The 26231-nt window shown below is 42.0% G+C and overlaps 2 protein-coding genes across 3 annotated transcripts in view; one reads left to right on the top strand and one right to left on the bottom strand.

The window, feature by feature from the left end:
* snx19b (sorting nexin 19b) overlaps positions 1-9298 on the bottom strand; it is a 29866-nt gene extending 20568 nt beyond the window's left edge. Inside the window, exons 1-8 of the mRNA XM_061217692.1 lie at positions 9035-9298; positions 6964-8573; positions 6105-6243; positions 5920-6020; positions 5154-5273; positions 4834-4958; positions 3607-3700; positions 2833-3010 (exon numbers count right to left, since the gene is read on the bottom strand). Coding sequence (XP_061073676.1) covers positions 2833-3010; positions 3607-3700; positions 4834-4958; positions 5154-5273; positions 5920-6020; positions 6105-6243; positions 6964-8553 — 2347 coding nt within the window. The 5' untranslated portion in view covers positions 8554-8573; positions 9035-9298. The remainder of the gene's footprint in view (positions 1-2832; positions 3011-3606; positions 3701-4833; positions 4959-5153; positions 5274-5919; positions 6021-6104; positions 6244-6963; positions 8574-9034) is intronic.
* A 5917-nt stretch (positions 9299-15215) lies between these two features.
* Positions 15216-24874, top strand: il4i1 (interleukin 4 induced 1). Of its 2 annotated transcripts, none has more exons than XM_061216621.1 (7): positions 15216-15382; positions 16746-16960; positions 17608-17720; positions 18632-18833; positions 19143-19217; positions 23053-23189; positions 23532-24874. In XM_061216621.1, the coding sequence occupies exons 1-7, from the start codon at positions 15298-15300 to the stop codon at positions 24295-24297; spliced, it is 1593 nt and encodes a 530-aa protein (XP_061072605.1). In that variant the 5' UTR covers positions 15216-15297; the 3' UTR covers positions 24298-24874. The 2 variants fall into 2 exon arrangements, with proteins under 2 accessions (XP_061072605.1, XP_061072606.1); XM_061216622.1 differs by lacking the exon at positions 15216-15382 and adding an exon at positions 16244-16359.
* Positions 24875-26231: the final 1357 nt, after the last annotated feature.

Here is a 26231-nt window from a genome sequence, read left to right as displayed (position 1 = left end):
TGTAATTTAGAGAAACATGTTGTCTGCAAAGGATTACTACTCTACTACATTTCTGAAATCTTGGTTTCACGTTGACATCAGCATTTGGCCAGAAGTTTGGCCAGGAGGAGGTTGAAGTTGTCTTGCCCTGTACCTCAGCCTTCATCTGAAACATATTTCTCTATGAAGAGATAAAGAGATTTTTGTAACTGGTTATCACCCCATTTTTTAAACTGTTAACCGATTAACCAGTACTGCTTATTACCGCTAGGGGTCATTCGTGTATCATGTTTTTAAATGCACCAGTTCAAATTATAATTCTTCATGTTTTCATCCCGGCGGCACGGATGGTGCAGTGGGTAGCACTGCCGCCTCACAGCAAGGAGGTCCTGGGTTCGAATCCCCGTCGGCTGGGGCCTCTCTGTGTGGAGTTTGCATGTTCTCCCCGTGTCTGCGTGGGTTTCCTCCGGGTACTCCGGTTTCCTCCCACAGTTCAAAGACATGCATGTTAGGCTGATTGGAGAGTCTAAATTGCCCGTAGGTATGAGTGTGTGAGTGAATGGTGTGTGTGCCCTGTGATGGACTGGCGACCCGTCCAGGGTGTATTCCTGCCTTTCGCCCAATGTATGCTGGGATAGGCTCCAGCCCCCCTGCGACCCTGTTCAGGATAAGCGGGTTCAGATAATGGATGGATGGATGGATGTTTTCATCCCTCGTCGCTATGGCTTCTGCCTGATAGACTTGATAGGCATGTAATCTGTAAATATGCTGCTGTGAACAACTTTGTTACAGACCGGGTTGTGCACTCAAAATTCCGTGGTCACGCATTATTTGGCAGACAGAATATAACACCGGGTCTATTTTACCATAGGCAACAGGTCTAATGATTTTACTCCCCTGCCAATACAGGTCTCTCTACAATTTGATATATTTTTATGTAACGGTAAACTTGCATTTTATATTCCAATAAATGTTATATGGTGTGGGACAATTGTGGTGGTGAGATTAATGTGTCCATTTTTCGTTGAAAGCGGGGAATTTTCACTTTCAATATCAGATGGATAAATAGCCTAATGATAAAGTATTGCTTTATTTATTTTTATGTAGATACCGCAGAGTGAAAAGCGAAATTCAGTTTGAATTTGCGTGTCAACGAATAAACACTGATGAAGAAACGCAATAGAATGAGCCATAAGTGAACTAACAGCTACAGATTTAAAACACACAATAAATATTTGACAAGGATAGTACTGTAGCATTCAATTCCATGCGGTGTTTGTATTCTTAACCCTCTGAAATGGCCGCCGAATCCTTGTGGACAGGGTATTGTAATATTTAGTGTAAAATGTGTCCAATAATGTATTGCTTTGTTTATTTGTAGATACAGCATAGTGGAAAGCTACGTTCCTTTGGCGGGTAGGTTGAATTTGCGTGTCAACGAATAAACACGGATCTTCTGTAAACCTTAAGAAACGACATAACGTTACAATAAGCCATAAGTCAACCAACAGCTACAGAAATTATTTGATAACTCTAATACTGTAGCATTTAATTCCCTGTGGTGTTTGCATTTTAAACCCCCCCGAAATGGCCGGATTGCTAGCTCAAACTACTGAAGCTTGTCGATTGCCAGTTTAGAATGGTTTAGAACCGCAATAATACGCTCGAACATGGATTTATTTTAAACTGAGCTTACCATTTCATGTTCAAAAAAAAAAGAAAAAACGGTTATCGGTTATCAATTTTTTGTAACCGGTTACAAATCAGTCTCGGTAAACCGTTTAACGTTCACACCCCCCACCATGGACAGGAATAGAAAAACCCTCTACAAAATACTGAGCATCTCAGAAATGTCAGTGCATTTTAAACAGACAAATATTAAATGATTTGCAGAATGGCCACTCAAGACACCCAGGCTTAGACCATTTTAAATCTTTGGACCGTTATTTCAGGGCCATGAGTTATGTTGGTCACAACCCAAACAAAGCGAACTCTGCCATGAAATGCTGTGTCCATCCTAGGCATACGGGTTAGCCTCGCAGTGACAGAGGGGAAGGCGTAGGCGTAAGAGTGACTGAGCAGGAAGGTGGAGGGGTCAGTTGAGCAACATGTCTGGAGCCAGCTCCTTTCTCGGAATCCAACAGCAACAACAAGCTTCCTCGTTCCCCAAACATGATGTCAGGAATTCCGAGAGAAAGACTCTGCTGCACTGATCACCCCAGCCTCCCGTCTGTCTCCTCCAAAGAAGGCCCAGAGTAATCAGCGGCCATTTCACAACGCAGCCCTGATCAGAGGGCGACACCCATCCAATCTCACATAATTCAGTCATCGCTGGTCTCATTTCCCAGCTTATCAGCTCGGGGTTTAGGGGGGAAAGCAAAAACGGGAGCGGCTCAAAATACAATTGGAGTCACGTGTCTACCGTGTTTGGATAGTTAACTTTGGTCACTTTTGCTCTGTTTGTTTGTTTGTTAAAAATAAAATAATAAAAAAAAAAAAAAAAAAAAAAAAAAAAAAAAATGGCCCTTGTCCTTATCTTTGTTGTACAGGTAGCAGTTGAAATTGTACTTCCCTCTAGGGTCTTTCAGCGAACTTATCCCTGGTTATGGGTATGCACTTTGTTGTACGTCGCTCTGGATAAGAGCGTCTGCCAAATGCCAATAATGTAATGTAATGTAATGTCTCCTCCTGAGCTCAACAGTTGCTGGTGAGAGATCAACGTGTTGAGCTCGGGGGATGGGAAAATTAGTTTAATTTTTCACGCAATGAGCTAGCCAATGTGTATCATAGCATGGACTTGCCCTTACATTCTCTTTCAATTGTGTTGCAGATCATTTCAGAATCTAATCTCACCTGCTCCATGCTCCTGTAGTCCCCATAGACTCTCTGAATCAGCACAAGCCGCTATACCTCCTCTCTCCACCAGAGGGCCCTCCGCTCCATCTGTCTGTGGCACTGGTGTCCTGCACACCAGCCTCTCCTGCTCCTTAATGAAGGCTTCCAGCCCAGAGAGAGAGAGGCCACTGAACACCTGTATGACACAACACACAGAGAACACACAATAACTGCACCTGTATGACACAACACGCAGAGAACACACAATAACTGCACCTGTATGACAACACGCAGAGAACACACAATAACTGCTCCTGTATGACAACACGCAGAGAACACACAATAACTGCTCCTGTATGACACAACACGCAGAGAACACACAATAACTGCTCCTGTATGACAACACGCAGAGAACACACAATAACTGCACCTGCATGACACAGAACATGCGAAGAACATTCAATAACTACAGCTGTATGACAACACGCAGAGAACATTCAATTACTAATCCTGTATGAAAACACGCAGAGAAAAGCATAAATACACGGAGAGAGAACAGAGAACACACAATAAAAACACCTTCAATAAATACAGCTGTACACTTGTTCACCCTTTCTATTTCCAAGTGTCCAAACACTACAATGTTTACAGTTAACCTCCATAACTCTGATGGAAACTGTTGCAGATGTACCCAAATAAATTATATAATTATGTGACATTCCAAACCATTTCAGCAATGATCTCTCTTCCCAATATGTGGAATAATAAATGAGAAATGGGAGTTGAACTTACTGTGCTCGCCTCATTAAAACAGTAAAGCACTTTGGGCTGAATGTTAGATATGCTGAGAACTGGAGTGATCTTACTGGAGAATCTCAGTCTGGACCTGGAGAAAGCAGAGACTTATTAACACTTTTTTAAGACCTGTACTCAAGGACAATATGTATGAACTCAACTGTAGGAAATGGAATCTGAAGCAAAACCAGCCCCTCCCAGAAAATATCTTATTTTCTGACCTTCTAATTATTATACTACCAACTTCCAATGACCTTGCAAGAGTATATAAAACAAACTGACATTTCAAACTCAACTCTTTTTAAACAGTTTTATGTTGTAAGAAGAAACCTCCCAGTATATATACATGTTCTATGTTAAAGAGAAATAGGAATAGCAGGGCGGAAGCAGTGACTAAACCCAATCTTAAACAGTGGGATTAAAGTGCTGTGTGCTATCCAGCACTTCAATCTTAAACAGTGGGATTAAAGTGCTGTGTGCTATCCAGCACTTCAATCTTAAACAGTGGGATTAAAGTGCTGTGTGCTATCCAGCACTTCAATCTTAAACAGTGGGATTAAAGTGCTGTGTGCTATCCAGCACTTCAATCTTAAACAGTGGGATTAAAGTGCCGTGTGCTATCCAGCACTTTAATCTTAAACAGTGGGATTAAAGTGCCGTGTGCTATCCAGCACTTCAATCTTAAACAGTGGGATTAAAGTGCTGTGTGCTATCCAGCACTTCAATCTTAAACAGTGGGATTAAAGTGCTGTGTGCTATCCAGCACTTCAATCTTAAACAGTGGGATTAAAGTGCTGTGTGCTATCCAGCACTTCAATCTTAAACAGTGGGATTAAAGTGCTGTGTGCTATCCAGCACTTCAATCTTAAACAGTGGGATTAAAGTGCTGTGTGCTATCCAGCACTTCAATCTTAAACAGTGGGATTAAAGTGCCGTGTGCTATCCAGCACTTTAATCTTAAACAGTGGGATTAAAGTGCCGTGTGCTATCCAGCACTTCAATCTTAAACAGTGGGATTAAAGTGCCGTGTGCTATCCAGCACTTCAATCTTAAACAGTGGGATTAAAGTGCTGTGTGCTATCCAGCACTTTAATCTTAAACAGTGGGATTAAAGTGCTGTGTGCTATCCAGCACTTCAATCTTAAACAGTGGGATTAAACTGCTGTGTGCTATCCAGCACTTCTTTGCAGTGCGCCTATGCACTGGACTGGCACAGGAACCCACTTGATTTTCTTGGTCTCGGACTGGGGTCTCCCCTCACTGTCACCATCGACCTCGTCTGTGGGGCTCTGTGGCTCGGAGCGAGGAAAGGCCGTCTTTAGGGTGTCCACGATGGCATTCACCACAATCTGCCAAGCGTCAGTTTACACAGTCAGGCACCCTGCACCGGACACTCAGCACAAACACCATAAACCATGCACTATGACAGCAAGACAGCACAACTGGGTACTGGGCAGCTACGCTTATAATGGACAAATGTACACATTACAGCTGTAATGGCACACAAGGATCAGTTATGAGATGGACACAACAGTTGGCATCACCTTGTCTATCCGTGATACAATGAAAGGCTTCTTCACAAAAGCGATTCTCGCGTCTGTGTTGAGGGCAAGGAACTCCTGCATTTCTTCACTGTTGGCAGTTTCAGGAATGGCACAAAGTTGCTGAAATAAAAAAGGACAAATGTTTTTTGTTTCTTTTCCCCTTACAAACTGAAATGTCAGCAATATATAAGGAAGTCATGTCATGCAAAGGATATGCAACCAAATATGAAACATGACGCTTATTTGACATTATGTTAATCTGTCTCAAACATAGAAATGGGAGACTACATATAAAAGCCTCTGCATACTGCTGTGATAAAATTTATTTATACCACTCCCTGTCATTAGTTACTGCTTAAGGCAACTGGCTGCTGTTTACTAGGGTCAAGTAATATTATTGGTTTTCAATACAGATAATATATTTTCAACACACAAAATTGCTATTTTGGAACTACAGTTACTAGCTTGGCAAATTAGTTGAAATAAACACATGCAGGGAAAGAAATCAGGTTTCTGTCATGTTCATTTTCTTTAAACACACTACTGGTTGTCAAAATGGTGACCTGGCACAGAAAAGGGAGCAAATTTAATTCACCCAGCTAATATTCAGATTATCTTGAACCATTCTTGAGTTTTTATAGATATTGTACTTTTCGCTGACTAAATATTCATGTAGGGAGTATGAACACAACTCAACATCATATATAAATACCGTCAGACCTTAATGTGTTCAACTATGCAACTTGATAAAAGTTCAAGTTAATACCTTGAGAAATGTTTCAAGCAAGGCTTTTCTAGCCTCAACTTTGTCACTGTCCATGTTTCCAAACGGAAGGTCAGGAAAGATTTTCTTTGGCCCCTTCACATCTAAAATGCAGTTTTGAGCAGGTGGTTAGAAGGGAAGGAGGATAGCGGAGTCGGTTAAATTATTAAGCCTGGGAGTGGTCTTACTCTTGAGGATTTTGCGCAGGTCAGGTCTCTCCTCCAAGCGGGTCTGCAGATTGAGGAACTCGCTGTAGCGCCGGTTTACCATGTGATAGGCCACGGGCTGGAGAGAGCCTGCATTCTCACTGTCCACTGCAGTTTCATACTGTACAGCGTAAACATGAACACACACACACACACACACACACACACACACACATACACACACACACACACACACGTACATACTATGACATCAACATCCCACAAAACCCACATACTACCACAGGCAGCAGACATATCTTAAAGATGCAGAGCCAGGGCAAACCGTAGCACTAAACAGATGCAGAATATTCGGGTATTCCTGGTCACTCAGCATTTAATTAATCAATTAAAGCCAGTACGTAATTTTACAGGTTTAAATTGGTTGCTGATTAAAAAGAAAAGCAAAAGTTGATTGAAAATAAACACCAGTACACCACGTGGCTCTCCAGGACCAACATTGGCCACCTTTGGAGGTGCAGATATAGGACTGTCGATGAAGGCACACCTATTAGGGGTGGAAGCAGGTGTACCTTAATGGTGTAGGGGTGAGAGTGTGTGTACCTTAATGGTGCAGAGGGTGTAGGGGTGAGAGTGTGTGTACCTTAATGGTGTATAGGGTGTAGGGGTGAGAGTGTGTGTACCTTAATGGTGTATAGGGTGTAGGGGTGAGAGTGTGTGTACCTTAATGGTGCAGAGGGTGTAGGGGTGAGAGTGTGTGTACCTTAATGGTGTATAGGGTGTAGGGGTGAGAGTGTGTGTACCTTAATGGTGCAGAGGGTGTAGGGGTGAGAGTGGGTGTACCTTAATGGTGTACAGGGTGTAGGGGTGAGAGTGGGTGTACCTTAATGGTGTACAGTGTGTAGGGGTGAGAGCCGGTTCCTCTGTGCTCTTTGGCAGTGATGGTGCCGGTAATGCGGAGGTTCTGTATGACGACCGGCCCCTCAGGGCTGCTGAGCGGCTCGAAGCTGAAGGGGGACAGAGCCGCGACCCCCGCGCTGGGGGAAGATGTCAGGAGGGGCCCAGCCACCGAAAGCCCGTTGGGGTTACCCCGCCCGGCCCACTCGCCCCGCTCTCCCTCCGCCTCCATGCCCTTGTCCAAACCGGGGAGCGTCAGTCCCTCCGACACCAGCACCTGAGGAGAAGCGGTTTCTCCTATAGCCAGGTAGCCCTGTTCCTCCTCCAGGTCCCCCACGCTGCTGATATCCGTGGGCGTGGCACACTCCCTCAGCCGGTCTGACAGCACCTCGTCCGTGCCTACCAGAACCAGCGACTCCATGGAGCTTCTCTTAAAATCTGAAGGAGACTCCAGGTCAGAGTCGGTCTCCTGGTAGAACGGGTTGAATTTAGCGGGCCTCAGAAAGTGAGCGGGTATTTCAGCACACTTAGCCACAGGGAACTGGCTGGACCCAACCTCCAGCCTGGGCTCTTCCTCCTCCTCCTCCTCGTTCTGCTGTCCAAACGGCTCCGCAGCATCGACTTCGTCGTACATAGGAAGCTCTGGCGTGGGCGTGGGGACAGACGTAAACGTCCCGTTCGGTGCAGTGGCTGGGGGCGTCGGGGAGATGGGGTCCAGGGGCTCCAGGGGTGTGTCCCATCCGGTTGGGGCCTCTGCCGTTTCCGTGTCCGGCCTGCCAGACTTGGAAAAGATGCTGACGATCAGCAGGTTGAGCCAGTCTGGATCAGAGACCTTGCTGAGGAGTGGCAGGAGTACATTACAGGTGATGAGCTCTCCCACAACAAATCGGCCAGTTCGTGTCTCCAGATGAGGGGGCGGCACAAGCACGTGTAAGAGGAGGTCGACGACAGCCCGGGCATACTTCACCTCCGCAGCCGTGCTCTGGAGAGATGGATGAGGCGTGGTGACCGTACGGTACAGATTCCACAGGCCACGCTCTGAAGAGGGGCGGTCCTCTGCACCCGGCTCCTCGGCGATCTCCCGCACCCGCAAGTACGTCTGCAGATGGCCACCGAACAGGTCCAGCACCCTCTGCGTCAGGGCCTTCCTTTCCACGATCCTAGCCCTCTTATTCAGCTCCATCGCCATGGCTAGCATGGCGTCATGTGCTTCCCTCTCAAACTCGGGCTCGGCAGACACGGTGCGGTACCAAGAGGAGACGAAATCGCGGGTGATCTTGCGTACAGTGCGCCGGATCTCCTGAACCAGTTTCAGCTCGCTGTCAGGGGAGTTGCGCAGCGGCTCCAGCGTGACAAAGCGCTCCAGGTGAATGACACTATTGGAGTCCAGGACTACTTGAGAACCCAGCCACCCTCCCAGCACCACCAGCAGGCTAGTGAACACGCACAGCAGCCACACGTTCACAAGCAAATGGAAAAGAACCATCCACGCCAGAACAGCGCCAACGCCTAGCAGACTCCTCTGGCCCAGAGAAAAAGCCCAAGTGCTTTGACCTGCGGTCTCGGGGCGAGACATCGCTCTCTTCAAACATGAATCTGTGAATGCGAGAAACTGTAATTCAAACGACGTGACATGCGATTTTTCCTGGTTAATAAGTAAGATTAATTTAGATCGTTTTAATTCAGCCACATGATTTCAGTTCTTTGCAAGCTTATCCTTATTTACTGAACATAAACGGATTTATTTGAAAAGACATAGCTAAGTTAGATATCATATCGTAGAAAAAAAGAATGCGCCTGTACCTGAAAGTACATGAAGACATGTCAAAGCTAGCTATGTATTTTAGCTAGCTATACTTGCATAACAATGTTTACCATTATAAATTCGGAATAGTGGCCCAAGTTTTACATGATTAATCGTATACGATGCATTTCATCAGGCTAGCCCTAGGCTCACGTAGCATTAGCTAGATAGGCTAACCTAATCTGGTTCCAACTCCTGAATAGCCTAAACATAGGTATATCGCTAAAGCAAAGTACATGGCTAGCAAGTTTACCTCAACTGCAGAGAAGCGTTAGCCTTAAGTAGCCCCTGTCCGAATAAGATCAAGGTAATGTTTCGTCAAGAACGAGCAAATGCAACTCCCCATATCTCCCTTTTCTCTATCACGAGTGAAAACATAGCCAAAATAAACCTCAAACAGTCTCTTCCTGCCATCACCTAGACATAAAATATCAAAATAAAAGCATTTATTCCGTATTCATGTGAAAGCAGGGTGGAACCTATTCCTGTGCTGAATGAGTTGTTTCACATAATTCATTAAAACTACGACACCAGCACTGCTCTTTCCTGCACTGGTTTGTATGGCAGAGAATGTATAGTGTAGCAAGATGAATGCCCTCCTACCATGAAGTGGCCACCACCCATTTGGTCTACATCTGCCCAGAGCCAATCTTGCTTTATACCACAGGCCAGGAAATAAATTCCATTTTGGACAGGCCCCATCTTCCATACACTGAGAGATGTAGCTGCAGCTTTCCTGTCCAATACTCTCTAGAGGTGCTTGCACAGACAGTGAAGCTGCCACTAGCACTCCAACTCCTGTCTTTATCATGTTTGTTACCTAGTCTATGCACGTATGGAAACAAAATAAGCACTGCGAAGGTCTGTTAATATTGCAAGAAGATTTCAATCATGTTGTACTTGACATGAATGCCCTTTAGATCAGACATGTTGCAACAAATTAAAACCACATTGTTTACTCAAGTGGGGGGCAGGTTAAAGGCCAGTTTATAGACAGAGTGTAGCTTGACTGAAATCACAGAACATTCATGAGCATTCTATTGTCACCCGACATCGGCTGTGGCTGATGTCCTTTAGACAATTTTTTTTAAATATTATATATATATATATATACACAGTGGTGTGAAAAAGTGTTTGCCCCCTTCCTGATTTCTTATTTTTTTGCATGTTTGTCACACTTAAATGTTTCAGATCATCAAACAAATTTAAATATTAGTCAAAGACAACACAAGTAAACACAAAATGCAGTTTTTAAATGAAGGTTTTTATTATTAAGGGAGAAAAAAAATCCAAACCTACATGGCCCTGTGTGAAAAAGTGATTGCCCCCCCGGTTAAAACATAACTTAACTGTGGTTTATCAAACCTGAGTTAAATTTCTCTAGCCACACCCAGGCCTGATTACTGCCTGTTCTCAATCAAGAAATCACTTAAATAGGACCTGCCTGACAAAGTGAAGTAGACCAAATGATCCTCAAAAGCTAGACATCATGCCGAGATCTGAAGAAATTCAGGAACAAATGAGAAAGAAAGTAATTGAGATCTATCAGTCTGGAAAAGGTTATCAAGCCATTTCTAAAGCTTTGGGACTCCAGCGAACCACAGTGAGAGCCATTATCCACAAATGGTGAAAACATGGAACAGTGGTGAACCTTCCCAGGAGTGGCCGGCCGACCAAAATTACCCCAAGAGCGCAGCGACGACTCATCCAAGAGGTCACAAAAGACCCCACAACAACATCCAAAGAACTGCAGGCCTCACTTGCTTCAGTTAAGGTCAGTGTTCATGACTCCACTATAAGAAAGAGACTGGGCAAAAATGGCCTGCATGGCAGAGTTCCAAGACGAAAACCACTGCTGAGCAAAAAGAATATTAAGGCTCGTCTCAATTTTGCCACAAAACATCTTGATGTTCCCCAAGACTTTTGGGAAAATACTCTGTGGTCTGACGAGACAAAAGTTGAACTTTTTGGAAGGTGTGTGTCCCATTACATCTGGCGTAAAAGTAACACCGCATTTCAGAAAAAGAACATCATACCAACAGTAAAATATGGTGGTGGTAGTGTGATGGTCTGGGGCTGTTTTGCTGCTTCAGAACCTGGAAGACTTGCTGTGATAAATGGAACCATGAATTCTGCTGTCTACCAAAAAATCCTGAAGGAGAATGTCCGGCCATCTGTTCGTGACCTCAAGCTGAAACGAACTTGGGTTCTGCAGCAGGACAATGATCCAAAACACACCAGCAAGTCCACCTCTGAATGGCTGAAGAAAAACAAAATGAAGACTGGAGTGGCCTAGTCAAAGTCCTGACCTGAATCCTATTGAGATGCTGTGGCATGACCTTAAAAAGGCTCAAAATGCTCGAAAACCCTCTAATGTGGCTGAATTACAACAATTCTGCAAAGATGAGTGGGCCAAAATTCCTCCACAGCGCTGTAAGAGACTCATTGCAAGTTATCGCAAACGCTTGATTGCAGTTGTTGCTGCTAAGGGTGGCCCAACCAGTTATTAGGTTTAGGGGGCAATCACTTTTTCACACAGGGCCATGTAGGTTTGGATTTTTTTTTCTCCCTTAATAATAAAATTAATTTAAAAAAAAAGCATTTTGTGTTTACTTGTGTTGTCTTTGACTAATATTTAAATTTGTTTGATCTGAAACATTTAAGTGTGACAAACATGCAAAAAAAATAAGAAATCAGGACAAACACTTTTTCACACCACTATATATATATAAAAGCACTCCAGTCGCCAATAGTATAAGCCAAACGTTGCCATTATAAGGGAACAAACACAATTTTGAAAGTTCAATAGCTTCCTTAGTGCAGGTACAGGACCAGGGTTGTGGCAATAGCTATTATGAGGCTGAGAAATAAGAAGCACTGGTGAGCTCAGTAATTGCAAAAGGGCTGTGAGGCCAAGGAAGACCTCTACAGTTGATGACCGAAGAATAGATTACTCTCTGCAGAAGACTTATAAAAATATCTACAGAGGCAATACTGCATTACATATATTACATTACAGTTATTTAGCAGACGTTATAGAGCGACGTACAATAAAGACCAAATCAAACCCAGGAACAAGTGCGTTGAGGGCTCGAGAGGAAAGTACAGTTCAGAGTCCTAGAGTGGTCACATAGATACAATGTGAACTTGAACTTGAAGAGTACATCAACTTACCAACTAGGATACCACGGTTGGCGGCTAGAATACCCTGAGTACTACAATAACTATACATAAGTGCTATTATAAGCTATAGCATATGCATGGCTAATCATAGTGAGGTAGGGAGAGAAAGGTGCAGCCTGAAGAGGTGAGTGTTCACTCTGCACTTGAAAGTGGTCAGAGACTCTGCTGTTCTGACATCCACAGGTTGTCATTCCACCACCATGGGGCCAGTACAGTCAGCAGTAATAGGAGACAGAGGAGCATACGGGATAACCCTGCTGTGGTAATTGAAATACAGATTGGAATTTCCATTAAACCGTAAGAAATTACAGCATGTGCAATACATTTGTGGAAGTTCGATTTTTGTCATCATCACATGAATCTCACAATAAAAATAACTTCTGCTTTCATGTTCCTGGAAATCCATATAAATGGTAAATGGTTGGCATTTATATAGCGCCTTTATCCAAAGCGCTGTACAATTGATGCTTCTCATTCACCCATTCATACACACACTCACACACCAACGGCGATTGACTGCCATGCAAGGCACCGACCAGCTTGTCAGGTGCAGACATCTGTAAAATTGATCCTTAATTATGGAAACAGGACTGGACAGGACAGTATCATAAATGTTTTGCATTACAAATGGATAGTCATGGTGGTACCTATGTTTAGGTAAGGTGGACTGCCTTGACTCCGTATGATTTGAGAAACCCATTTGATGTTCCATTTGAATGTAAAAAAATAAAGGTTGGTTTTAGGGAAAACTATTTATTCTACGAAAGTGTGTTCTAATATTAGCCCTTAATAGTCAGCTAACATAATTGCCCCTTGTCTTCACTATAAGAAATATAATGAGTGAATTTTTTCTTTCCTGAAAATTAGTGGTATATTGTAATGTAAATGTTTTCGAACCACAATTTTGTAACTTTTTATATTTATGATCTTTTTTATTATTTATTATTTCTATATTTTTTGTGTTTTGTGCTGAATTTGACCCAATAATTTTGACCTGCTAACACAAAAGATGCATGCAACTTTAAAATGTTCCAAACAGTTTATTTTGGTAAGCCTATTGTTTGGTCTATAATATCTTTGATTGTTTTTTCTTATTTCATAATGGCTTCTTTTACTGTCATTGGCACAACTCTGGTCATTATGTTGACAATCACCAACAGACTCCAAAACCATCAAAAGCCTAAAATCAAGAGTAGATACTTAAGCCTTTCTTATACCTGCATTAAGGACGTGACTGAATACAACTGACTAATCAGAAACAGATGACAGTCTACACTTTAGCTTCATGTCCATTGTTTCAATTCAAATTGCTGGAGTATAGAGCCAAAACAGAAATTGTCCCAATGTCCAAATACTTATGGACTGTGCTGTAGGTTCTTATGAAGTTGAATTAAATTATTGAAAAGTTAATACAAAATTAATCATCATTTTCAGTGATAGATGCTTTCATAAAATGCATGAATGAGAAGATAAGTAAAATACAAAAGAAAACTTTCAGTGAGAAATTAAGTTACAAAATAAATACATAAGCAAAATGTCCAGTATTAATTAAACAATAACAGCTTATATTAGTCCATGGGTCCTCAGGATCAAACATAACCCTTTCTGAGTTTTACAGCAGTGAAAACCTCCTAAATATAATAATAATAATAATAATAATAATAATAATAATAATAATAATAATAATAATAATTCATTCATTCATTCATTCATTATCCTAACCCACTTATCCTGATCAGGGTCGCAGGGGGGCTGGAGCCTATCCCAGCATACATTGGGCGAAAGGCAGGAATACACCCTGGACAGGTCGCCAGTCCACACGGGGTGCAAACACAATATGACGACAATGCAAGGGTTAACTCCGAACATTTTGGCTATATGGTCAAAACCGGGAAGTACCTGACTTCAAATTATCCCGGGCGCGTGATTGCCTTCGATGGGAAGCATAAAAAGGAGATGGATGAAAATCCCAGGCTATTCATTATACCAGAACTCAGTGAACATGCCAAAGACCACTCCCTGTAAGTAACCTACTGCAAAATACTGTAAAATATATGATTTTAGTGGAAAATAAACTCGAGATCTGAGAATTATATGGTTCTAATTGATATTAAGTGTAATAAATAGCTATTTACAACATGTTTACAAGTATGTTTACAAGTAACACTGTTTACAAGTACGACAAAATCCATCCATCCATCCATCCATTATCTGAACCCGCTTATCCTGATCAAGGTCGCAGGGGGGCTGGAGCCTATCCCAGCATACATTGGACGAAAGGCAGGAATACACCCTGGACAGGTCGCCAGTCCATCGCAGGGCACACACACCATTCACTCATACACTCGTACACTCATACCTATGGGCAATTTAGACTCTCCAATCAGCCTAACCTGCATGTCTTTGGACTGTGGGAGGAAACCGGAGTACCCGGAGGAAACCCATGCAGACACAAGGACAACATGCAACATGACAACTATGTTTAGAACAGCATTTCATGTCTATTTTGCTAGTTCTGGATGTGATGCTTTGACTTATGGTAGAACCTATGCACTTGTAAATCGCTTTGGATTAAAAGCGTCTGCCAAATTACTAAAATGTAATATGCAAACTCCGCACAGAGAGGCCCCGGCCGACAGGGATTCGAACCCAAGACCTCCTTGCTGTGAGGCGGCAGTGCTACCCACTGTACCATCTGTGCCACCTATTACCTGTTTTTACATCTTTATAAATGTAGTACACCATCAGGAAGCAAAGATGTCTCAGAAAGGTATCTTATGTCTGCACATCATCTAGATGGTATCTTTATCATGTAGTAATCCTTGTAATCCTGCCCCACTTCCAGTTTATGACTTGCTATGACTTAGCCTATGCTCAGTGTGTGAAGCAGATTTATTGTTCATGGCTATGGATAACTGACACTGTGAGAATACCTTATCTGACCTGTGTCCTGTAATTACACGACCTTGCACGAACTTCCTGCTTTGGATAAAAGCGTCTGCCAAATAAAATATAATGTGACGTAAAATGTTAAGTGTTCTTTTAACTTTTACTGCATTTATTAAATCCATGGAATGAAAGCATCGGTATTCACCAATGTAGGCTATTGATAAGTGTCGTATTGCTTCTACATGAAAGACACTGTTTTAGCGTTTGAAATTCAGTGAAGAGGTTTATCACATGGGTTTCGGCGACGGTGCGTCATTTAGACCCCGTGGACACGGGGTGCAAACATAATCGACAACGCAAGGGTTAACTCCGAACATTTTGGCTATATGGTCAAAACCGGGAAGTACCTGACTTCAAATTATCCCGGGCGCGTGATTGCCTTCGATGGGAAGCATAAAAAGGAGATGGATGAAAATCCCAGGCTATTCATTATACCAGAACTCCGTGAACATGCGAAAGACCACTCCCTGTAAGTAACCTACTGCAAAATACTGTAAAATATATGATTTTAGTGGAAAATAAACTCGAGATCTGAGAATTATGTGGTTCTAATTGATATTAAGTGTAATAAATAGCTATTTACAATATGTTTACAAGTATGTTTACAAGTAACACTGTTTACAAGTACGACAAAATGCGAAATTTAAAAGTCGTATCTGCTTCGAGCCAATTCACTTTGGAATCTTTCTAGTTCAATATCTCAAAACTCTCAGAACGCAGATAAAACCGTCTAATTCTCACCTCACGATATGTTCCAGTTCCAAATATAGACTCAGTATATTGATCGATGTTTTTGTCGTAAAATGTAGCGAAAACATTATTACTTCATTTTATTATTATTATTATTATTTCCGTTTTAGTATCCTATTTTGGGCGTTAAATATTATAGGGTAGGCTAATATCTAATCAATTTTAAATGGGCAGACAACAGGTGTGCCGGTTTTGTGCATGTGATAATAGTACGATGGGGTTATGGTTAACCTTCGCTAATCTAATCAGTTCATTGAGGCTGACCCTTAAGCTAGTGTGGGAAAGAATTTCAGTCTTAACGGAAAAGCCTTCGCTGCCTGATTCCATGCATCCATCCATCAATTAGGCTATTTAAGGTTTGCCTGAGATAACGTTTTCATTTCATAGCGACATCGAAACGGAGTTTACTAAATAAGAAACTAAATGACCTATATAAATAAATCTAGGCTATTGTTGTGTTAAAAGGTCTGGCATGTTTTGGTGCTTAAAATCCATCGGATGCAGATATCTAAATAAGGTAGCCTATTCCTTATCGGTTATTCCAGGTGTAAATACATGTACGTGTTTAAATACATGTATGAGTAAGTGGATCCAATATCCCATTTCTCTCTTAAGTTTCGATTTTCGATTTCGATGATTCCATTACTCACCAAGGCACAGAATGTTTTGAATGAGTCATGCAGCGGAATAGATACTGTGAGTTATGTTTAAACCTTATTTTTAATATATCATATAAAAAACGATGTGGATAATAGCCTATTTATTTTGTGTGTTTGTTTGTTGCTTTGCATCAATGCTTTGGATTACTGCATTTGTTTTAAGATGCGGCTAGCGAGAGTAGTGATAAACAGTCAGTTAGTCTGACTTGCCCGATTTAACCGATTTGAACCCATGCTCCAAACTCCTCTGGAAGTCCCTCGGAATATTCAGGCTATTTGGAGTGAAACCCCTAATCGCGTTGTTACCCTGAAATGTTCGTTCCTTTATTGGAAATATGAGACCCAATATCACGTTTTATAGTGCTCCTAACGAGTAATTACACTCCCATAGCAAGTTATTTTTTCTCTCTCTTTGTCTCGTAGTAACGATTGTTGCTACGCTGATCATTGTCCTGAGGGCAAAAGCTGACATCAACGACCCCCTTTTCAAGTGTCTGCTCGACAAAGACTACAATGAGATGCTTCATATTGTCCATAGAGGTCTTCCCCGTGCAAAGACCCCGCATCACATCGCAATAGTCGGCGGAGGCATCGCAGGTCTTACAGCCGCTCACTTCCTGGAAGGGGCGGGGCACAAGGTACCATTTTTTCCCCACAGTCTGAATCCTACGGAGCACCCGAAGTCGCGAAGTGTTATATTTTTTCATCTTTCGCACACAAGATAATTTAATATAAAGGGATACGCTTCTTTGTTCTATCATTTCCCGAATGATAGAAAAAACAAATCGATCGACTGCCAGCACAGTTCTCTAACTTAAACACTGACACATATTACACTGAGGTGCTGTGCTGCACCCATCAAATTTATTCCACCTCATGGTTCAGCATCAGGCCCAGATAGCAAGCAACTAAGCGACTGGACCGGTTCTTGGACCTTGCTATCTGGGACTCTGTTAACATCTCTATCACTTTTTTGCTGTCAGTTTTGGCTTCAAGTTTTTACTTCTTTATATGACCAGGGTGTAGCTAGATAACTGAATATACTGGATCACTTGCATCTGTCATACAGTAGGCTAATATATGTGGGGTAGTAGGCAACTTAAGTGCCTTCAGAATCAACAAGTACACAGGCAAGATGACAGTCAGTTAGACAATTTGATCCTATCTTGTGCGCACAAGAAACTTACGGGGCTGTGTAGAATCATTCACGGCCCTGCTTTAATGGGAGTGTACTTACTGACTTAAATTATGTAGGTAATGAGAACTGCTTTGGTTGTGTTCCAAGGTGACGATAGTTGAAGCCAGCGGGCGTATCGGCGGGAGAGTGGAGACGTACAGGGATAAGCGGGGAGGCTGGTATGCAGAGTTTGGTGCTATGAGGATACCCAGCTTTCACAAGTAAGCATAAGGACAGTTTCTCACCACCTACTCCACTCAGCTCCTTGTTCAAGCAATGGTCCTGTCCCGCCTGGACTATTGCAATTCTCTGCTGGCTGGCCTTCCAGCATCTGCCATCAGACCCCTACTACTGATCCAGAATGCTGCAGCCTGTCTGGCATTCAGTGTTCCCAGACATTCACGTCACCCCCCTGCTCAGCAACCTCCACTGGCTGCCTGTTATGGCTCACATCAAATTTAAAACTTTGGTGCTTGCATACCAGGCAGATAAGGGATCAGCCCCTGTACATATTCAATCCCTTATCAAGACCTATACACCAACAAGACCCCTCCGTTCTGCCACTTCGTGCCGTCTGGTGCCTCCCCCTCGCCACACCTGCACTTCACGCTCACGACTGCTGTCTGTCCTGGTCCCACGGTGGTGGAATGACCTCCCGGTGGATGTCAGAACGGCAGAGTCTCTGACCTCCTTCAAGTGCAGACTGAAGACTCATCTCTTCAGGCTACACCTTTCCGTCCCTAACTCACCACCATGATTAGCCTTAGACTGTAATGGCACTTATGTATAGATTGTATAGATATTGTTGTTTTTTATTGGCTGTTGTATTGTTATTCTTGCTGCCAACTGTGGTATGCTAGTTTGAAAGTTGATTGTACTCTTCAAGGGTTCTGATTATCTGTGTTTACACTAGGACTCGGAACTGTACTGTCCTCTCAGGTCCTCTTAGCACTCATACTTGTGTTTGATTTGCACTTCGTTGTACGTTGTTCTGGATAATAGCGTCTGCTAAATGCCATGTAATGTAATGTAATGTAAAGTGAGATAACTTCCTCCTTCAATTTTAGTTCATCCAAAGTTTAGCTTGAGGCAATGAATGGTGAGTCTAAGCAAAAACCAATTCATTTTGTAGAATCCTGCTGAACTTCATAAAAAAGTTGGGAATCCAACTGAACACTTTTATCGAGGAAGACATCAACACATATTACCTCATTAATGGCTCGTTATTGAAGACGTACAAAGTGAAAAATAACCCTGATGCACTGAAATACCCTCTGGAAGCGTGGGAACGCGGGAAGTCAGCGAGTGAGCTCTTCAGCATGGCCTTGTGGAAGGTGAGTTTCCACAGAGAAAACCGTAGCTTAGGGTATATCATGGTTCTTCAATTACTTCCTGTGAAATAAATGAAAAAATAAAAACAAAAAATGGGAACAAACTTTTCCACTGCAGGCTATAGAACCACCGGAGTAACCATCTATACTGCAAATGTGTGCAGACAGAACTTTAGAACCTGCTGCCTGCTTTACCGTTCCATTGCATGTATTAAACTCATTTAAAAGCAATAACTGTTAGCATTATCATGGCATATTTGGGAAAATAACAAATCGGATGCATTCTGATGTAACGGATCTAATTGTTTACAGATTCGAGAGGACCTGAAGAGGAGTGGCAATAACTGTACAGCAATTTTGGAAAAATATGACTCCTACTCTGTTAAGGTAAAATCTTATTACTCCTCCGGTGGAAATAAGACTTTTGTATATTTACTTGTTCTCTTGATAGAACATGGATTTGAATAATTTTCACAATTTAAATTCAGCAATTGCTTTGAATACAGGGACCTGTCCTGTGTGATTCATGATCAGGTACATTATCAAATGAAGGAGCTATAGAATACTAGGGGTTAAATCATGGATATTTCAGCAGTGCATTTACCTTAATCCATACAGTGATTGCCACAGGACTCAGTCCTGTATTTACTGTTTATATAAACAATATCGGTTTTCATTCTTATGCAGATGAAAAAGTAATCTACATTTGTGGAGAAACAGTAAAAAAGACATTCGGCTGAATCTTATCCTAAATGTTGATAAAACTAAATTGATGCTCTTTACTAGATCAAATAAAGAGCTACAGACATTACCTTGTACCGTTACCACACAGGACACTGGATCCTAGAAAGAATCTGACAGACAAAAACTTAAATATACAATAAATGCCAACATTGTTTGTGTAAATGAGTTTATGAATGATTTATGATGAAATTCATTAGGCCCATTAGGCCCAAAGAAACAGTGGTGGTGTGCCACTATGTTGCGTGCCTGGTCTGCCTACAAGCAATCATGAGAGATGTGGCTTCTGTAAACCAGTGAAAGCAGCAACGCGCGTCTAATCAGAATAGCAGGGTTTTCAGTTTATGTCAGTACTGCAGGCCTATATGCAAGCTGCATTTAGTGCATTAGTTATCATGTTACTCGCTAATATACTGTAATCCGGTTGTACTCAATGTAAAAGAGACCAATAAACAACAATACGTGTTGTTATTTTTTGCCTGGAGGGCCAGCTACATCGACAAGTAGCCTGACAGCCAACAGGTAATCCCGAGCACCTGTCTTCCACTAGAAGAAGAAAATCTCTCAGTTCAGTTTTAGAAAGCCATGATTCGTATGAATTAATGATTGAATTGTACCTTATTTTTTTATTTTGTTTGACCAACAGTTCATACTGAGCCGTTCACTATCGTTCACTATAGCCTTTATAGCCTGTGTTATGATCTTCCCTGGTTTTATTTTGTTTAGTAAAATTTGAGAAAAACGCGGCCGTATTTTCTTAGTTGAATAGCGCGTTTGAAGTATTGAGCTACATTTAATGGGGAATTAAAGGTACAAGTTAAGATGTTTATGTTAAAACATTGTGACAAGTTCATTGTAAATCCCTTCCTATCATTGAAAAAGGCTCATTGACTCACCCTCTGCCTGTGTTTATAGTCCTTAAATTTGCGTTTCAAAGTGTACATTTGTCGGGCCGTCAAATATATCAAAACATTGTATAGCTGTACAGCAGTGAAAGCTCATTGGTTGAAAAATGGTTCTAGCTGCCACAGCCAATGGCCAGGGCTTATTCTGATTGTTCGTGTGCCTACCAAAATTGCACTCCAGACAAGCAATCACAGAAACTCTGTGTACTTATTATCCAAGCAAATACTACATATCCAGTTTTTAAAACAATACCAGTTTTTTATCGGTAGCAACAAGCAAATTAGCTATAGTTAGCTTGAAGAATTTACAAATATCAACTTACGATAAAATATTGGCAATACGAACATAGTAGCGATTGCACAAGCGTTGTACTTCAGGTGGGTACTTGTACATTCAGGAAGCTAACTAGTTATCGCTAATTTGCTTGTTATAGTGAACTGGTATTGTTTTATAACTAGATAGGCAATAGTATACAGAGTTTCAGTGATCGCTTGTCTAGAGTGCAATTTGGGCAGCTACACGTTCCTTTTGTCCCTACGTGTTCAATCATCCGTAAACCTTTATTTATATCAAACTGTAAGTTGCAGTTGCATCATATGTGGTAGACTATCATATCTCATAGCCAGCTAGTTACACAGCCAAATAACTTGCTTGCTAACAATATAGTTGGTTAGCTAAAGTGAAAACTATAGTGTTGTGTAGCACACCAAAGTCAAGATCTCATAGTCACCTGTTCGGCAAACATTTTCGTACTAGAACACTATAAAACGACGGCGGGCTCTGTTGCGTTTGTCATTGTCAGCTTTTCAAAACAGTGCAGGAGAACACTGAACTGTTTAATAACGATTTATATTACGCGTTATATTCATAGACTGCCGGAAGCATTAACAGTGTTGTGGTTTGAGGTTGTCTGTTGTTGCAATTCCTCTCATGACCGTTAGGAGTATTGTATACTTTTACATTTTACATTTTACATTTTTGTCATTTGGCAGACGCTTTTAATCCAAAGCGAATTACAAGTGCATAGGTTCTTCCACAAGTTAAAGCGTCACATCCATAGCTAGTAAAATACACATGAAGTGTTGTTCTAAACATATAGTCATCATAAGTGCAATTTGTTTTTTTTTTTGGGGGGGGGGGGGTTAGACAATATCGGGATAGGGATATCAGAAAGGGGGGCGGGGGAAATCAGGAGGGAGGACTAAGGTATAGTTTGAAAAGATGTGTTTTTAGTTTGCGGGAGTGATTAAGGATTGTATATAAGGTGGGGCAGTCCCCTTAGCAGCCTGAAATGCCAACACTAGGGCCTTGAATCGGATGCGTGCGGCAATAGGAAGCCAGTGGAGGCCAATGATGAGCGGGGTGACATGAGCCAACCTGGGCTGACTGGTGATCAGGCGGGCTGCAGCATTCTGGACTTTAAAACTAGCCCATAATAATAGTTTGGTTGAAATTCTGACCGAAGAAAATACGTTGGCTGGATTTTCAAACGGATTTCTCTTATTCATGAGATTTGTTAGAAGTAATTTTTTTGTCAAAAAAATAAAATAAAAATAATCATAGTAATAATAAAACACAATAAATAATAGGGCAAGTCTGCATCTGCGGCAAAATAACTTTTTGGGAGAAACATCTGCCTTATCCTTATCTTCTATTGTAGGCTATTCATAGTTAGCCACAATTTCATAACTAGCATGAAAAGCAGTTTTATGTTTCACATGTTTATGGACCCATGTCCCAAACCATGAAGTCAAAATGGAGGTACACTGAAGATTTTTAATCTTGGCATTTATTTATTTATTTATTTATTTATTTTTCAGTGCCCAGTCTGGAGTTTTCACATATTTCATAATATTTCTCCCACTAATTTAGACATTTTTACAAAACTAAGTCATAGACCATAGAGAGAGATTAAACTTTCAGTTTTATAATATAAATTGATTCGCTGTGGTCATTAAAGATCCAATGACACTCTGTGGATGGTGTCATGAGTTGGAAAATCCCCCAAATTCTGTTAAATTACAGAATGTTATCTGGAAAATTCCCTACCTTTGGTCACTGGAATATTTTCATTTAAAAGGTGTCATAGGTTCCTTCTTACCCATACATATATTGTCCTGCAGACAAATGGAAATTACTGGTACTAAATTTACTTTAGTACTAAACAAGGCTTTACTGTCTGTGCCAAAGGCGCGTAGAGGCTGGTCAGAAATGGTTTCAGTTCTCATCTCCTTCGGCGTGGAACTGCTGTCTGCTTTTGTTAAATGTTGTAGTGTCTGTAATCGATTGCTGCTTTTTTGACAAGGTCTCTTTTGAAAGAGAGATTTCTAATCTCAATGAGACTAACCTGGTTAAATACAGGGTAAATACATGAAATAAAAAAGGTGATTCATTGATGATCTGGTGATGCATAATTGATTTTTACTCATTTTTCTTCCCCAGAGCAATGGTCTTCCCTCCCCATATTTCATTATAGTAGCATTTCAGCATCACCTAAACTTGGCACCCAAACTTGGTAGATCATGACTTTCTTTGCAGGACCATTTTACCAAAACAGCTGTTATTTCCCCGGTAGGAATACCTGGTGAAGGAGGCTCACGTGAGCCCTGGAGCACTGCAGATGATTGGCGACCTCCTGAATGAAAACAGCTTCTTTTACACAGCGCTGACGGAGTCCCTGCATATCCAGGCCGATATCAACGACAATACTACGTCAGTACAAACACATCACTGTCACTCTCTCCTCAAACTCCCACTGTTTTCAGCTCAGCTGGTGTAAAGAAAATGTAGAAATTAAATTGTCTGCAATTGCCAAATAAAAACATACACATCCACTATATGCAACTTCTTTGCTTGTCAGTTACACTCATCAATATTACATCAATCAAATGTTTTTTCTGTTATCCATTCACAGACCTGGAATATAGAAATAAGTCAACTTAAGACGTTACCTTTGCTCAGGGTTACACTTACAGTGTTCAACTAAATTTACCTAACAACTTACAGCTGATCTTTCAGGCAAAACAGTGGAGAATGTTTTTGTTTTCTCTGCAGGTACCATGAGGTCACCGGCGGTTTCGACTATCTGCCAAGAGCATTCTACGAGACTCTGAACGGCACCATACTCCTGAACTCCGCGGTCAGGCGCATCAGTCAGACGAAAAGACACGTCACCTTGTCCTACCAGGACCAGAACAATCCCTCCGCCCTGACCAACCTCACGGTCGACTACGCCCTGGTCACGGCCACGGCTAAAGCTTCCCTCTTCATCGAGTTCCAGCCACCACTGTCACCGCAGAAGATGGAGGCGCTGCGGTCCGTGCATTACTCCAGCTCGACCAAGGTGGTGCTGAGCTTCAGCGTGAAGTTCTGGGAGAGGGACGGCATCAGGGGTGGGAAGAGCATCACGGACCTGCCCTCCCGCTTCATCTACTATCCCAGCCACAACTTCACCAACACCACCGGGGGCGTAGTCCTGGCCTCCTACACTTGCTCCGACGACTCAACCCTCTTCCAGGGCATACCCGACGACAGGGTGAAGGAGCTGGTGCTGAACGACCTGGTGAAAATCCACGGGGAGAACATCCGGCGCTTCTACACTGGGGGCGTGGTGAAGAAATGGGGCCTGGACCCCTACAGCCTGGGGGCGTTCGCCATCTACACCCCGTTTCAGCAGACCAGCTATGCCGCTGCCCTTTTCAAGGAGGAGCGGAGGGTCCACTTTGCGGGAGAGCACACAGCCACGCCCCACGCCTGGATTGAGACGGCCATGAAATCTGCAATAAGAGCTGCTAAAAACATCAACAGTCTGAGGAATTAGCGGCAGCTGGTAGCATGGCACACTCCACAAGGGAGGACCCGGCCGGAGGGAGGACTGCTGACAAAAGGCTAACAAAACTGCCAGTAGGCCACTTGACTGTAAAAACAATGTCAGCATTGGATTTAGTCAATTAGCTTAAGAAAAGAAAATACTGTTATGCAAATTTTTCAGGGTTTTATCCAAAGGTTTTGTGTCACCTGGGCCCTGTTTCACGAACATGGCTAACGCAGTGAACCTGATTAGTTTGATGACATTTTGGGATAAACTCAGAATTTTCCATTTTACAAAGCGATTTCATCTTGTTATCGGGGCAGCAGAGCCTTAAGCCTATGAAAGCACAGGTTTGTGCTAAAGTAAGTTGGATAGCATAAACATAGTGTTAACACAGTAAAATTACCGCACAAACAGCGGAAATGAATGATGAATGAGCCCTTCTGGTAAGAACATTTAGAAATAAATGTTTTCGGTACTGTGTCTAAATATCCTAACTTGCACGTGACCTAGTTAAAAATGTAGAATTGCAGTCAAGAGGCTACCCTTTTGCAATACATTTTCATATTTGACTTTGACATGCGCCCCTCCTTTATTGTCACATGCTCTTGCTTACAAGCTGCTATTATTGAAACTACAGCGCTAATGGCACCTGCAGGCGGACTGGTGTGAAACTTGGTGGTGGCTTGCAGAATATGACCATTGTTGTAGCTGCAATGTAGCAACTTGTTTGCAACTTTTTTTTAAATTGCATAACAGCTTGGAAATACATGATTGAGATATTTACTCGTAGAATAGAACGTGAAAAAAACAGGGGAACGGAACGGAGGGAACCTATCGCGGACAAAACTGTTGGGTCGGCCTACGCAGAGACATCATCGCTGTAACTCGATTTGATATGATGCCCATTAAATCATCCTAGATCAAGTGATGCACATGAAGCACAGCCCAGGAATGCATTGTTGCTATGTAAATATGTGATTTCACAAAGTATACTACCCAAGGAACTAAACACTAACATCTGGTACTTCTGCCTAATTATTAAAAATAGATTATTTATTTTAATAGATTAGAAGAACTTCATGCATTTGCTTCTTGTACTATACAACCCTCACAATGGAATTTAGGATATAATTGTATTTTTTCTTGGTATTCATCCAGTTTTCATGCCAGTTGATCCAGATCATTGTGTTCAAGGAGGCTTGCGTCATGTTTTATAGATCACTGAAACCTAATGACTTACATGTTTTTAAATATAACAAAAAAATAAATGACTACAAAACAAATGTGTAGAAAGTGGATCATTTTCATACTGCTCACTATTTCAGCAAGCCAGCTCGGTTTTTTCTCCACGTTTCCACCATCCACTACGTTTATATCTTAGCCTAGAGTACAGTGACAGGATAAAGAATTGCAGGCATTCCATACTACCAATTTCCCTGGCTAAATGAGCTAATTGGCTGTACACACCCAGCGATTTCATCTTGTTATTGGGGCAGCAGAGCCTTAAGCCTATGAAAGCACAGGTTTGTGTTAAAGTAAGTTGGATAGCATAAACATAGTGTTAACACAGTAAAATTACCGCACAAACAGCGGAAATGAATGATGAATGAGCCCTTCTGGTAAGAACATATATAAATAAATGTTTTCGGTACTGTGTCTAAATATCCTAACTTGCACGTGACCTAGTTAAAAATGTAGAATTGCAGTCAAGAGGCTACCCTTTTGCAATACATTTTCATATTTGACTTTGACATGCGCCCCTCCTTTATTGTCACATGCTCTTGCTTACAAGCTGCTATTATTGAAACTACAGCGCTAATGGCACCTGCAGGCGGACTGGTGTGAAACTTAAGTGGTGGCTTGCAGAATATGACCATTGTTGTGGCTGCAATGTAGCAACTTGTTTGCAACTTTTTTTTAAATTGCGTAACAGCTTGAAA

Source organism: Conger conger, chromosome 13, assembly GCF_963514075.1.
Source record: "Conger conger chromosome 13, fConCon1.1, whole genome shotgun sequence".
Taxonomy (NCBI): domain Eukaryota; kingdom Metazoa; phylum Chordata; class Actinopteri; order Anguilliformes; family Congridae; genus Conger; species Conger conger.
Note: the sequence above shows the minus strand (reverse complement) of the source record. Positions and strands in the feature narration are given on the sequence as shown.